General features: G+C 42.9%; 1 protein-coding gene across 4 annotated transcripts in view; it reads left to right on the forward strand.

The window, feature by feature from the left end:
- The window catches only part of TAOK3 (TAO kinase 3), a 247,833-nt gene that overhangs the window by 224,613 nt on the left and 7,311 nt on the right, over positions 1 to 15,909 (forward strand). For all 4 annotated transcript variants that reach the window (XM_043986734.1, XM_043986743.1, XM_043986749.1 and 1 more), the window contains one exon: positions 391 to 603. In XM_043986734.1, the coding sequence (XP_043842669.1) occupies positions 391 to 603 (213 nt within the window). The remainder of the gene's footprint in view (positions 1 to 390; positions 604 to 15,909) is intronic.

Consider the following 15,909-nt stretch of genomic DNA (forward strand, 5'->3'; position numbering starts at 1 on the left):
CACAGTGGATCAATTATCACTGAGTGAACAAACTTCAGCTCCTACTATGCATAAGGCATCAACCAATAGTTGCTTATTTAGAACCAACTGTGTGCCAGACTAGAGGCAAGGGACACAAAGAATGATATTCTCCAGATTCTTATGAGGGAAACAAGAAGTCTATTTTTGCTTTTCTTTGTATCTCCAGAACTGAAGGCACATAGCAGGTTCTTAATTAATACTTTTGACTTGATAAGTATATATGTAAATGTCCACAGAATTTATTTTGCACAAAAGCAAAAGATGTGCTCCTGGTAGCTTTGACTTATCCATATAAGTGATAGTTTGGGGCATTTCCTGTTGACTCTCAATCCAGCCCTTACCTCTCTCTTCTGTCATCTTTCTGTGCAGGCCATGGAGATGCAGATCAAGAAGCAGTTTCAGGACACTTGCAAAGTCCAGACCAAACAGTATAAAGCACTCAAGAATCACCAGTTGGAAGTTACTCCAAAGAATGAGCACAAAACAATCTTGAAGACATTGAAAGATGAGCAGACAAGGAAACTGGCCATTTTGGCGGAACAGTATGAGCAGAGTATTAATGAAATGATGGCCTCGCAAGCGGTAAGCATTTGCCAAACTTCAGGAAAGTATTCCAGAATGGAACGGTCTTTCCAGACTCCCAGATCCCACAATCCCAAGAAGTTGGTGACTAGACTCAAGCCTCTCATTTTGTGTCTAGTGCTTGGGATGATTGGGGTGATGCCACGTGGCATTGTGTTCAACAGGACTAATGATCCAACAGAAAGCCAGACCTAGAGCATGGGTCTGGGTTATCTCATCTGGAAAATGGGAGAGATCAACTCATTAATCCTTTGATCTCTAAGGTCCTCTCCAGCTCTGTGACACATGACACCAGTAGAGCATTTGCTTAAAGGCCGCCTTTCAATGTAGATGAGGGAAAAGAATAAGGAGGTCATCCCAATATCTACCTAATCATTATCCTGTTACCAGCAGTGACACCAAGGGGAAAATGCCTTCCCAATATCACCTTAAAAGTACAGTGAATAAGGCTCTATTCAGTAGCACACGCCCTTCTCCCATCCAATAAACCATTTGAGGAGACTCAGGTATTCTACCACTCCATAATCCCATTGCTGAGAAAGCTCCCTCTGTTGTGCAATGTGCCAACTCATCCATAGCTTCTGTTTTTGTCCAAGTCATCATGAAACCTCCACAAGGGATTTGCCCAACACACTAAGGTCTTCTTCTGTTGGCTTTTTTCTTTCTTTTTTAACATTTCATGGAAACCAGTACAACATTTGATTTGTGGATAAGATATCTCTTGCTCTCACTATAAGACTGCCCCACCTCCTCTTCAAAGGGGCCTGTGCCCTTGAAGTCTTCTACACCAATTCTCCCATGCTTCGTTTCTTGATAAGAAGCTGCTTATTCCCACTGCATATCTTTCCATTATCCTTTTGGTAACCTAAAATTTTACTCCTTCGGAGAACATGGCATTCCTTGATTAAGATTCTTGGGACGGGCAGCTAGATGGCGCAGTAAATAGAGCACCGGCCCTGGAGTCAGGAGTACCTGAGTTCAAATCCAGCCTCAGACACTTAACAATTACTAGCTGTGTGACCCTGGGAAAGTCACTTAACCCCAATTGCCTCACTAAAAAAAAAAAAAAGAAAAAGAAAAAAAGATTCTTGGGACAGGGGGAAGCTAGGTGGCGTAGTGGATAAAGCACTGGCCCTGGATTCAGGAGGACCTGAGTTCAAATCTGGCCTCAGACACTTGACACTTACTAGCTGTGTGACCTTGGGCAAGTCACTTAACCCTCATTGTCCTACCAAAAAAAAAGAAAGAAAGGAAAAAAATGTTTCTGGGGTCATCCCTGGGAGCATGTGGGCGTTTAAAAAAAAATGTGCTTGGGTAGCAGGAAACAGCTGCAAATCACTGAAATACTATGTCATTTCCCAAATGCAGTCTGCCATGCCCTGCTCCTCCTATTCAATTCTGGTCCCACCTGGTGCATCTGCAGTGCCTGTCCAAGGTCTGTGTACCAGTGGACTAAATGGTCAATGATCTGACCATCTAGTCATAAGTCATAATCTGGACAATGGGCATCCTTTGTCTCCTTAGTTTTTCTGGTATCCCTCACTGGACCAGTCTCATTTGCAGTGTGCTTCCATCCAGTGTTTCCAGTAAAGAACATCTGTAGAATTCCACACTCTAGAACAGACATGTCAAATTTATAGCCCACATGAGCAACCAGAACCAAGTTCTAAATGTCACTGGGAAGTGTTTAGCACAATATATAAAAATACAGCACAATGCGATGTGAACTTGTGGTTTTCAAAGTCAAAGTGCGGCTACAGGAATGCATTTCTATCTGAATTTGACACCACTGCTGTAGAGCAGAAGTCCTTCACCTCTCTGGGCTCATGGGTCCCTTGAGCAACCTGGGGAAGTCTCCTCAGTCTTCCGCTCTAGTTCATGGAACCCAACTTAAGAACCCCTACTCTTTAAAGAATCCCTCTTCCATCCAGACTTTGCTCAGGGCACCTTCCCTGACAGTGGCTAACACTTTCGGCAAAGGTGTGTGGTTTAGGTTTCATGTAACAGTGAGAATTAGAGGATCATTGAACCATCATCTCTAGAGTTGCATCTACCAATGAATCTTGTATAATGATACCATATGCATGAGGTATGCGTCACTGAAAGAGAGCCATATTCACTCTTTGCTCAATGATATGAGGTAGTGGGCATTCCTTTAGTCTATGACTTGGGCCAGATTGCTACTGATGTCCTCTCCCACTCAGATTCCATGATTCTGTGTTTCTCTAGAACCAAATACCCTTTTTTTGTTTTGGGGGGTTTTTTGCAGGGCAATAAGGGTTAAGTGACTTGCCCAGGGTCATACAGCTAGTAAGTGTCAAGTTTCTGAGGTCAGATTTGAACTCAGGTCTTCCTGAATTCAGGGCTGGTGCTTTATCCACTGTGCCACCTAGCTGCCCCCCAAATACCTTTAAAAAAAATCAACAAACATTAGACCAAATGAGATTTGATCTTCTTCTACCTCTCAGAAAACTGTGTAGCTGTGAAACTATCTATTCAAGATAATTACTCAAGAAAATTAGCTATGAAAATTAGCCTGCCTGCTCTTTTCTCTTACTTTCATCAAGGATTCCTTTGATGTCTGCATAGTTTTTTCTTAGGAAAACTGAGAAGAAAGCAGGTCTAGGGATTGCTAATTGCTCATATTACCTCAGTTGCCTTTTTGGGTAAAAATAAAATAAAATAAACTATCCTCTATGACCTTTTGCATTGTTGAGGAATTTTGCCCTCTTTGTGGTCTCCATGGAAACTGACTCCTCCAGTTCAGATCTTCTCTGCATCTATGTGGTCAGAACTCTTTCCAGCTTCATTTCCTTGAGTGCCCTTTTCCCTTCTTGAGATAGCCCACCAAGGACTGAAGCATGCTCACCCCTCTGTTACTGATGGTTCAGTCACTAGAGGAAACACTTCCATTTTCCATCAGTCAGTCATCCACCATCCATAAATGTCCTTGGGGTGATCTGGCATGGTTTGACCTTAGTATAAGCTTGGTACAGACTCATTTTCTCTTCCACTGCTTTTCATCATTTCGAGGCAATACTTTTACCCTCATCATCCCTCTTAAATGCTTTGTGGATGAGCTTCAGGTCAAAATCAGTATTGCCCTCAGCAGCCATAGCTCTCAAACTGGCAAAGAGTTCATGTATTCGTTGGCTAAAGAGGTCTCTGTGTTCTTTTAGTGTCCTTGTGGTGATGATCTTTTATCAATAAATTCTACAGAAGTTTCAACATTTATGTTCTGGGCAGTGGCCAAGGGCCTTGAGATCCAAAGATGCCAGGGAAATAGTTTTTGCTTACAAGGACTTCTTGTAGGGGGATATAGTGTGTACCCAAGTGAGTAAAAACAAGATAATTTCCCAAGGAGGAGAAAACATTAAAAACTGGTTACATAAGGGAAAAATTCATGAGCTGAGCCTGAAAGATAAGAATTCTGGGAAGCCCAGATGAGGTTTCCAGGCATAGGAGACATTGTATGCAAATTCAGAGCTGGGAAAATGTTAACTTTGGGGACCAGATAAGGAGGAGACCAATTTGACTAGAATGGAGGCTGCATGAAATGGAATAATGTGAGATAAATTTAGAAAGGAAGGATGGTGGGGCAGCTAGGTGGCACAGTAGATAGAGCTCAGGCCTTGGAGTCAGAAGGACACAAATTCAAATCCAGCCTCAGACACTTGACACTTACTAGCTATGTGACCCTGGGCAAGTCATTTAACCCCATTGCCTTGCCAAAAAAAAAAAGGGAGGGGGGTTGGAATCTTAATTGGGGAGGGTAGGGAGCAAGGGTCCCTATAGAACCCGTCTGAGTTTTGATTTTACCATTGAGTCAACAGGAAGGGTAGTGGCCTGGTTAGGCCTATGCTTTAGGAATGGCAATGGGGAAGGTGGGAGTGAGCAGGAGTCAACAGTACAGGACCTAAAGTCATAAGTTAGAAAGCAGCCAGGAATTTATCCTAACCAGCAAGGTTAACCATGGACAGAGCATTAGACTCTTGAGTTAAAAAAAAAACCTGAGTTCAAAGCTGACCTCAGATATGTATTAGCTATGTGACCCTGTAGCTCAAGGTTCTTTATCTAGAAAAGGAGGATACTAATACCTGTAGTAACTACTTTATAGGGTTGGTGTGAAGCTCTCATATGATATAAAATAAAAGCTTTAGGGCAGCTAGGTGGCGCAGTGAATAAAGCACTGGCCCTGGATTCAGGAGGACCTAAGTTCAAATCTAGTCTCAGACACTTGACACTTACTAGCTGTGTGACCCTGAGCAAGTCACTTAACCCTCATTGCCCTGCAAAAAAAGAAAAAACCCTTTAGGGGATTAAAACTGCACTGGGACTTTAGGGACACCCTGTACAAAGTGCTTTGCCAACTTTATAGCCCTACCTCAATGACAGTTATTACTGTTGTTGTTACTGTTGTTATGATCATCTTAATCATTATTATAACTAATAGTATTATTGTCCTGGAAACTGTGTGGAGAGCAAATTAGAGAGGGGAGAGCCTAGAAGATAAGAGACCAATTTAACTAAGAGATTATTAGAATAAAAGGGTCCAACTGAGAAAGAATAAGGTCCTAAACCTCAGTGAGTAGAGAGAAGGGGGCAGCTGCAGGAGACATCACAGAAGTAGAAATGAGAAGCCTGTGGAGGGGGGTGGTCAGGGGAAGAATCCCAGACCTCAAAAGTAATCCTTTTTTTTTTTTTTGTGAGGCATTTGGGGTTAAGTGACTTGCCCAGGGTCACACAGCTAGTAAGTGGTAAGTGTCTGAGACCAGATTTGAACTCAGGTCCTCCTAAATCCAGGGCTTGTGCTCTATCCACTGCGCCACCTAGCTGCCCCCTCAGAAGTAATCTAATCCAGCCTTGGTTGTCCACTCAAAAGCTCCCATGACAGGGAAGCCATCACTTCCAAAGGAGACCATTTCTCCTTTGTGTTAGGCCTTCATTGTTGGAGAGGTTTTCTTTACATTGAATTCACCTTGTCTTCTCTGCGAATTGATGACTCCTGGTTCTGTTCCCTGAGGCCAAGTGCTTGAAGAAGTCAAGGCCACAGGAGCAGCTAGGTGGCCCAGTAGATAAAGCACCAGCCCTGGATTCAGGAGGACCTGAGTTCAAATCTAGCCTCAGACACTTGACACTTACTAGCTGTGTGACCCTGGGCAAGTCACTTAACCCTCATTGCCCTGCAATTTAAAAAAAAAAAAGTCAAGACCAGGGAAAATAGGCATTTATGGAGCACTTAACACATCCCAGGCACTGTGCTAAGTTCTGGGGATATAAACAAAAGCAAAAAGAGTTTGTTCTCAGGGAACTTACAATCTAATGGGGGAAGACAACATGGAGTAGGGGAAGAAAGGAGAAGAAGGAATTGATGGCGGAGGAAACAGTCTGGAAAGTCAGGAACAGGGCCCAAAGGGCAATCCAGGAGTAAAGGGGCCTGGCCTGGGGGCCTCCTTTAAAATGGAGATTCTGGAAGGAAATGACCAATCAGAAGAAGGGGCAGCTTCCAAGGCGAGAAGGCTGCTGGAGTGTGGTAGAGAAGGAACAGAGCCCAGAGGGGAGAGAGGGATACAGAAAGCTATAAGGTCCCCCTGGGTCTTCTCTTCTGGGGCTAAACATGTCCACTTCCTTCAGCTGAACCTCATAGGACAGGCCTTCCAGCATCCTGGTGACCTCTCTCTGGGATAGTAATAGCAATAGCAGCATTTACATGGTCCTTGGAGTCTGCAAAGCACTTTGCGGATAACGTCTCACTGGACCTTCACAACAAGCCTGGGGAATAGATGCTGCTTTTATTCCTATTTTAGATGAGGAATCTGAGCCAGGCTCACGGAGCTAGTACATGTCTGAGGCCAGATTCCAATCCATGTCTTCTTGACTCTGGGTCCAATGCCTAACCACCTGTAATGGATACCTAGAGGCTCTCTGCCTTCCAAAATCTCTCAAACCATAACTAATTCTCCAAACGTGGTCTAAGCAGTGCAGAGTACAATAGGACTATCGCCTCCCTAGCCTCGGACACTGCCCTGCTAAAACAGCCTGAAATTGCCTTGCCAGGAAAGGCTGTCACATTATACCCCCAAGCTTCCAGCCCATGAAAAATCTCATATTTTTTTCAGATGAATTTCTGTCTAGCTTGACCTCCCTCATCTTGTCCTCGTGAAGTGATTTTTTGAGCCTAAGTGTGATTCTTTACATTGATCCAACAGTCAGTTTCACCTCAGAGTGTGTGGGTGGAACTAGCCATCAAGAAAAAGTCTATGCAAATGAGGGGACATGGATTGGGAGAAGAGGGGTGGGGGGAGTCAGTCAGCTGGCATTGATCCAGCACCTACTGTGTGCCGCTGCTATGGTAAGCACTGGAAATACAAAGAGAGGCAAAAGACAGTCCCTGCCCCCAAGGAACTCCCAGGCTAATGGGGGAGACCACAAGCAAACAAATGTCAAGGAGTGGGAGGGCAAATAATGGACTTTTAAAGTCTTTAAGAAGCAAGAGGCAGGGATGGGGGAAGGATCTGTGATAATGGTCAGAAAGGGGCGTTTCAGAGATGAAAAATGCTGCAGTTTTACGGTTATGATGGATGGTGAGATGGGTGTGGATGGTCGAGTTCAAATGACAATGCTGGCCCTGAGAGTTGAGACTGATAAACTGAGAGGTCAGAGGTTTTCAGGACACATCAACCTGTCTATGAAAGCCCCAGAGCAGGGAGGTGGAGGGAAAAATGAGGAGGAAGACTGTGAGTCAGGTGTGGGACTCCTTGAGAATGGAAGAAGAGGGGACAGCTAGGTGGCACAGTGGATAGAGCACTGACCCTGGATTCAGGAGGACCTGAGTTCAAATCCGGCCTCAGACACTTGACACTTACTAGCTATGTGACCCTGGGCAAGTCACTTAACCCTCAATGCCCCACAAATTAAAAAAAAAAAAAAGAGGAGAATGGAGGAAGGATGACCTGGAAAGCAGTTGTATCATAGCAGCAAAGACTTAAATGCATTGAACCTCAGAGGAGAAGAGGGTACAAAGTGATAGTGGCAGAGGGAGAACTCTACAAGGGACAGGGAAGAACACAGAATACTCCTCTCTCTGCCAGAGCCTGAGTGCCAGTGTACAGGTCTTAATTATATGGATTTTTTCCAAGTCAGCCAAAATCCACCCTCTCTCCTTCCCACCCTAATCCTTCCCCCCACAAACTGAGAACAAAAGAAAAACAAAGCTGCTCTCAGCAATGTCTCATTTTGCACTCTGAGCCATTCACCTCTCTATCTGGAAGCAAATAACATATTTCATCATTAGTCCTCTGAAATTGTGGTTGGCCATTACACCAATCAAAGTTTCAAATTCTTTCAAAGTTGTTTGTCTTTACCATACAGCTATCACTGTATAAATATTTTTCTTGGCTCTGTTCACTTCACTCTGCATCAATTCTTACAAATCTCTTTAGGATTCTCTGATATCATCCCCTTCACCATTTCTTTTTTTTTTTTTTTGTGAGGCAATTGGGGTTAAGTGAGTTGCCCAGGGTCACACAGCTAGTAAGTGTTAAGTGTCTGAGGCCGGATTTGAACTCAGGTACTCCTGACTCCAGGGCCAGTGCTCTATCTACTGCGCCACCTAGCTGCCCCCCTTCACCATTTCTTAACACATTTATATACTACAATTTGTTCAGCCATTCCCCAATTTATGGACAACTCCTCAGGTTCCTATTCTTTACCCCCTCTAATCCCTCCCACTAATTCCTCTCCCTTCCCTTCTCATATTTCCCTGTTAAGTAAGATGTATTTTGTACCCAACTGTGTGTATTTGTCCTCTTCCCTTCTTTAACCAATTCAGCTGAGAGTAAGATTCAAATGCCAGCCATTCCCCCCACAATCACCTCCTTGTTTGTATAGATAACTACTTGAACACTCTGGCCCTCTCAAGGAGAATTTTTTAAATGGTAGAGAAGGGTTTCCATCATGCCTGGTAAAATGGGAGGGCAAATAAAAGTATGAACTAGAAAAATATGGGGGTGGGGGGCAGCTAGGTGGTACAGTAGATAAAGCACCAGCCCTGGATTCAGGAGGACCTGAGTTCAAATCCGGCCTCAGACACTTGACACTTACTAGCTGTATGACCCTGGACAAGTCACTTAACCCTCACTGCCCCACAAAAAAGAAAAGAAAATAAAAAGATGGGGAAGAGATGGCTAGGGATGAAAAAGAAAAACAAAACCAGGAGAAGCCTCAGGGGAAAGGGATGCTCCGTTCAAGAAATGACCACTGTCAGTCACAGGGATGAAGGGAGCTGGAGATGATCCAGAGAGCCAATTGATCCGGGTCCCCCCCTTCTGGGCTTCTGTGATCACTGAGCATAGATCAGTCAGAGGTAGATGCATTGGCTTCCACAGATTGTCACCCCAAACACTGGAGATGTGGGGTTAGAAGTCAGTCAAATGCATTTCCTAAGCTTTTACCATGTTCTAGGCACTATGCTAAGCCCTGGGGATACAAAGAAAAGAAAAAAACAAACAAACAAAACCAGCCCCTGCCTTCAAAGAGCTCACAGTCTAATGGAGGAGAAAACATGAGGGAAAAAAAAAAGTATACATATAAGACATATATAGGAGAGGGGCAGCTAGGTGGCGTACTGGATAAAGCACCAGCCCTGGATTCAAGAGGACCTGAGTTCAAATTTGACCTCAGACACTTGACACTAGCTGTGTGACCCTGGGCAAGTCACTTAACCTCATTGCCCCACAGAAACAAAAACAAACAAGACATAGGAGAGAGAGAGAGTGTATATGATGGGAGCAAAATGGGAGTTAATATATAGAATACTACATAGTATAAATGGGAGTTAATCCCAGAGGGAAGACTCTAATGGGGGAGGGGGGAGAAGGGAGGGCTTTGGAGGAAAGAAAATGAATTCTGTTTTGAACATGTTGAGTTTATAATGTCTATGGGACGTCCAGTTTAAATATCCAAGAGGCAGTTGGCGATGTGTAACTGTAGCTCATCAAAGAGACAAGGCCTGTAAATCTAAAGCTAGGAGTGATTTGTGCAAAGATCATAATTAAATCCATGGGAACTGATAAAAGCAGAAATTGAAGGTAGCAGCCAGCTTTAGTCGATGTCTGGGTCAGTAAACATTTGCCAGGCAGGTTCCCAAGATCAGACAGATCCCATACTCAGGGTTAGTTCTATGGCCCCATCCCAAGATGGGAGATCACACACGCTCAGAAAAAAGCCCATATAAGAACCAAGCCCCGGTTTCCTGAATTCTTGAGTCCCCAGAAGTGAAGGCCCCCTGATACCTTTGGTGCTCTGAGGTTCAGGGTTACCATTGGTACAGTGAGTGCCCTTTGGCACAGAATCTGTCTAGAGTTGCTCCTTGAGGACCTGGTTCTCAGTGGGAGCAGATAATAACTGGTGATGAGGCCCCCCAGGGACCAGACCAAACTCATCCTCAGGGCCTGCTCCTTAGCCTTATCTCAAGATGACAACAGATGGGGGTGCAAACATATCTAAGTACTTGGCGGCTGAGATACTCCTATTGGGGGTGCAAACATATCTAAGTACTTGGCGGCTGAGATACTCCTATAACTTGGGTATCTTGAGGTTCAAAGACTCTGATACATTCTACAATAACAAAAGTCTGATTCAATGGCTTTCCATTTTTTTTATCCACTTCCCATTTTCCCGAGTCAACAGCTCATTGAAGGAGGTTGGGACACATAGTGTCCTCATCTTAATTTGCATCTTTAATTGGTGCTCACTTTGCCTTGTACTCTAACCAGTTGATAGTCTAACTCAGCCATCTGATTCTAGAATGATTCCTGCCTCAGTAATCTGTCTCCTCTCTCTGGAGGAGATGTTGTCCATTCTTTTATGTGTGATGCTGTTCAGTGTTCACTGTGGCCAGGACCTTCTCATTCTTCTTCATCTTCTTCTTTTTTTAAGCGGGGCAGTGAGGTTTAAGTGACTTGCCCAGGGTCACACAGCTAGTAAGTTTCAAGTGTCTGAGGCCAGATTTGAACTCAGGTCCTCCTGAATCCACTGCACCACCTAGTGCTTTATCCACTGTACCACCTAGCTGCCCCGCCCCCCTGCCCCCACACCCTTCTCATTCTTCTTGAAGAAAGTCAAGGCTTCTGAGTTATCTGCAAGCCTTTGGTTTTTTCCAACCTATCTTCCACCTCTTCCTCTGTGGCCACTTTATCACTGAAGGCTCTGAGCCTTCAGTTCAAAGTTGACCTGCTTTAGAAGGTCCTCTCAAGTTCTTGGTAGACTTGCTTTGGAGCAACTATTGGAACATAAGCTACAGCTTTTCATTATGGTCCCTTCACCTGTTCTTATCATGTAGGAGCCCCGTAAAGCAAGGTGTCCAAGGGGCCTGTGCTTGAAACGATGCTTCTTGTTGACTTAGGGCACCAGATGAAACCAGCTCTTGTACATCCAAGTCCTGATTAGTGTGATTCATGGGTCCTCCATTGGGCTGGAACCAACGACCATATTTTACATAATTGTAACTTTAAATAGTGTGAATCCACTTCCAGGAATTCATTTCTCACACAAATCAGGACCTGACTGTACTCATCTCCCCAAGAACCTGTGAGCTGTCCTTTCACCAGTAACTATTTCTTTGCCTTCTTATTTTATTTATTATTTAATATATCCGTATGGGTATGATTTATTTCATCATGGCTAACATTTATATAGTGGTCATTCTGTGACAGGTGCTGTGCGAAGAACTTTATAATTATTATCTCGATCAATGATAATAACAGCTAACATTTATAGAGCACTTACTAAATGCCAGGCACTCTGCTAGACACTGGGCATACAAAGAGAAAGGCAAAATAGGCCCTGCCCTTGAGGAACATACATTTAATTACAGGCTACAACATGTACATCTATGGATATATACAAAATATATATGACTCAGGAGGGCATGGGAGACACCCGAGGGAAGGCCGCATGTAAAAGGTGTCAGTAGTGTTCAAGGAGCCTACGGAGTGATGAGTGGGAGCATTTCAGGCATGTGGAGCAGTCAGGACAAAGGCCTAGAATAGGGGAAGGAGCATCAGGTGTGAGGAACAGTAAGAAGTCCAGTTTGAAGTAAAGGGAATGGTATGTGATAAGGCTGGAAAGAGGTTGAGACCAGGTTGTGGAGACTTAATGGTTAGAAAGTTTTGCTGTTACATCAAATCTAAATCTGCCTCAGTCTCTCTAACTTCCACCCAGCGCTCCTCATTTGGTCAATGGGGGCCAAGAAAAACCAGTCAGAATCCCAGAATTCCTCATTTGGGAAGGACCTCTGGGGCCAGCTTATCTGTGTTCTTCCTAAAACCACAGCAGGTCTGTCCCCCTCCCTGGTCCTGAACACTCGGCCTCCCTCATGATGAAGCTTAAAAATAGCATTCACTTTCTGGGTTGCCGGTTCATACTGTAGACTCACATTGAGTTTTCCATCCACTAAAATCCGGATCTTTTTCACACACATTTCTTTGGCTTGTACTTATAAAGTTAATTTTTGAACCCAGGGGTGAGACCTAGGTCCTAGTCTGTGGATCCTGGGGAAATCATCCAGTGTATTGGCTGCCCTTCACAGACTTGGTAAGTGTGTCATTTATACCTTTATCCAAAAAAGTCATATGGATTTCATCTGGATGGGTACTCCCCTCTGCCATGCAAGCTAAACTGGTCTTCTTACACTTTGCTCCCCTCCAGCAACACTGGCCTACCTGGAGTTCCTGCTCCATCTCCCACCTCCATGCCTTTGCCCAGCTGTGTCTCTTATGCCTAGAATACTCTGCCCCCTCATTTCTGCCTTTCATTTTCCTCTGGCTTCCTTCAAAACTCAGCCCAAATCTCCCCTTCTGCAGGAGGCCTTTCCCTGTCTCCTCACCCCTCCCAGTGCCTTCCTCTGAGTTACTTCCCATTTACTCTCTAGAGATCTGTATACAAATCTATACAAAGAGAGTGTGTATATATATATATATATAGAGAGAGAGAGAGAGATATATAGATATATAGATAGATGTATATATACACACACTCATATAACTCGTAGTTATACAAATATGTGTGTATACACAGATAGATTAGATAGATGGATAGGTAGGTAGGTAGGTAGGTAGGTAGATAGATAGATAGATAGATAGATAGATAGATAGATAGATAGATAGATAGATAGATAGATAGATAGATAGATAGATAGATAGATCGATCGATCGATTGATCGATCTTCCACATACCTAGTTACTCACAGGTTATCTTCCTCATTAGAATGTGAGTTCCTTGAGATCAGGGACCATGATTCTTTCTTTGTATCCCCAGAGCTTAGAATATAATAAATACTTAATAAATGTTTGTCAATTCATTGAATGGGTATTATCTACCCATTCTTTTCAACCCTTGTCTGTACCCTTCCATATAAAGGGTTTCACCCGATGTGCTGGGAAGCTTCTTGGTTTTTGCTTCACTTTGCAGAGACCAGTGGCTTCCTGGTGGATGTCCAATGATTCCCTCTAGTTCTTGCATGTCATCTTTTGTGCTCAAACATTTCTTTGATAAAAATCCTTCATGCTGCTTCTTAAGAATGGATTTCTTGTTTGTCATGTATTATCCAAAGTACTGATAAATATTAAGCATCACATGGCCAAGCATAGGATCCCTGGGACCCTCCACTGGTGTCCTTCCACTAAGTTAACACAGAACCATTGATGACCTCTCTCTCAATACAGTCACCCACCTCCTCCCCAACCCACCTAACCATGGTATTACCCAGTCTATCGGTCTCTACTTGTCCAGTGGAATATCATGAAAGATTTTGTCAAATCCTATGCTAAAGTCTAGTTAACCTATACCTACATCATTCCTCTGATATACCAGTTTGGAAACTGTCCAAAAAAAAAAAGGAAAGAAAGCTTAGTCTGTCATACCCTGTACTTGCTGCAACCAGGCTGGCTCTATGGAATCACCTCTTCTTTTTTTAAATGTCTACTACTCATCCCTTTCATAGGGATTGTAGGATTTTGCCTAGAATTGAAGATAAGCTTCCTTTAGTTGATATTTTGAAAACTCGATGTTTTCAAAATTTTATTAATTCAATATATATTTGTTAAGTACCTACTATGTGAAAGGCACTGTGCTAAACATTGATTATGCAAAGGCAAAACAAAAAATAATTATACCTGCCCTCAAGGAGCTTATTATCATTATTAGTAGTAAACTGATTATAATAATAGCTTATATATATATCACTTTTTGATTTGCAAGCACTTTGCAAATATTATTTAATCTTCACAACAGCCCTGTAAGTTAGGTGCTATTATCCCCACTTTACCAATGAGGAAACTGAGGCTAATAGAAAATAAGTGGCTTATTCTGGGTCATACAGCTAGTAAGTGACACTGAGACAGGATTTACTCTCAGGTCTTCCTGACTCCAAGTTCACTACTCTTCACTGGGCCACATACTAGAAAAACACATTTAAATCTAAATAAATACAATATAATTTGAGTTAAGCGAGAGCACCAACAATAGGAGAATAAATTTTTTTTAAAAAGGCTTTCTGGGGGGCGGCTGGGTGGCACAGTGGATGGACACGCACGCCTGGATTCAGGAGTACCTGAGTTCAAATCCGACCTCAGACACTTGACACTTACTAGCTGTGTGACCCTGGGCAAGTCACTTAACCCCCATTGCCCTGAAAAAAAAAAAAAGAAAAAAAAAGGCTTTCTGTAAGAGGTGGCACTTTAGATAAACCTGACAGCCGAAATAAGGGACTCTTAGAGGCAGAGGTAAGGCTAGCGTGTATACCAGCAGTGTAGAACAATTTGTGCAAAGGCATGGAGGTGGGAACAGTCAATAAGACAGTTTGACTGGAACAAAGAAGGCAAGGAAGCAATTATGAAAAGTCTGGAAAACTAGGCTTGGCCCTCAGAGTAGGAAGGGCTGAAATGCCAAGCTGAAGAATCTCTATTTAATCCTAGAAGCATTAGGAGGCACTGACAATTCTTAAGCTCCTCTCCAGTTCTATAGCTACTCACTCAGTAACCATATCCACCAGTTCTTTCAATGCTTTAGGGTGTATCCTACATTCCAACCAAACTGGACTGCCTTCTGTCCCACACTGATGCCCTGCCCTCTCCTGGCTTCTTGTCTTTGTCCTTACCCATTATTGGAATAGCCTGGGCTACCACTGGTAAAAGTCTCTCCCTTCTCCAGGAAGCCTTCCAGTATCCTGACCAGCTGTGTCTCAACCTCAGATATTCTAAGAATTTTGTCTACATCCCTATCTAGTAGATTCCTACTTTACTGCCTTAATATGCCCGTGAGACCCTACCATCCTCTCCAGGTATCTTCCACTCTTATCTCCTCCCTTTCTCAGCCAGATCCTAGAAAAAGCTGTAGGTGCTCCTGTCTAATCCCTCACCTCTCCTAACTCACTTCTCAACCCTTTACAATCTTAGTCCCAACTTATCACAGCAAATGGCACTACTCTTTGCAAGTTACTAACAATCAGTTAATTGCACATCTAATGACTTTTCTCTCTTTTTAAAAACATTTATTATTTATTTTAAACCTTTTTTTTTTAGTTCAAAATTCCCTCTCTCTGGCCCTTCCCCATTCACCAAGATGCCAAGCTATATAATGTCAATTATACATGTAAAATCATTCTAAATATATTTCCATATTAACCATATTGCCACCAAAAAAGCAAGAAAAATAAAATGAAAAAAAACTATATTTCAATTTGCACTCCTAGTTTCATCAGTTCTCCTCTCTGGAGGTAGATAGCATTTTTTCCTCACTGGTCCTTTGGAATTGTCTTGGATCACTGTATTGGATCAGAGTTTTCCATAGTTGATCATCATTACAATATGTTGTTAACTTGTATATAGTGATTTCTAGTTCTGCTCACGTCACTTTTATCAGTTTATATAGGTCTTCCCATGTTTTTCTGAAACTACCCCCCTTATGATTTCTTATAGCACAATAATATTCCATCACATTCATATACCATAGCTTGTTCAACCCATCCCCCAATTGATGGACATCCCCTCAATTCTAATTCTCTGCCACCACAAAAAGAGCTACTATAAATATTTTTGTATATATAGGTCTTTTTCTTTTTTTTTAATCTCCTTGGATCAAGTAGTAAGTATTGTTGGGTCAAAGGATATGCACAGTTTTATAGCCCTTGGGGTTAGCTCCAAATTAATTCTTCAGAATGGTTGGACCAGTTGATAACTCACCAGAAGTTCATTAAAACACCTATTTTCCCCTCAACCCCTTCTGATGAAGTGTGAGCTGAACCTA

The sequence above is a fragment of the Dromiciops gliroides genome, chromosome 1 (genome assembly GCF_019393635.1).
Source record: "Dromiciops gliroides isolate mDroGli1 chromosome 1, mDroGli1.pri, whole genome shotgun sequence".
Taxonomy (NCBI): domain Eukaryota; kingdom Metazoa; phylum Chordata; class Mammalia; order Microbiotheria; family Microbiotheriidae; genus Dromiciops; species Dromiciops gliroides.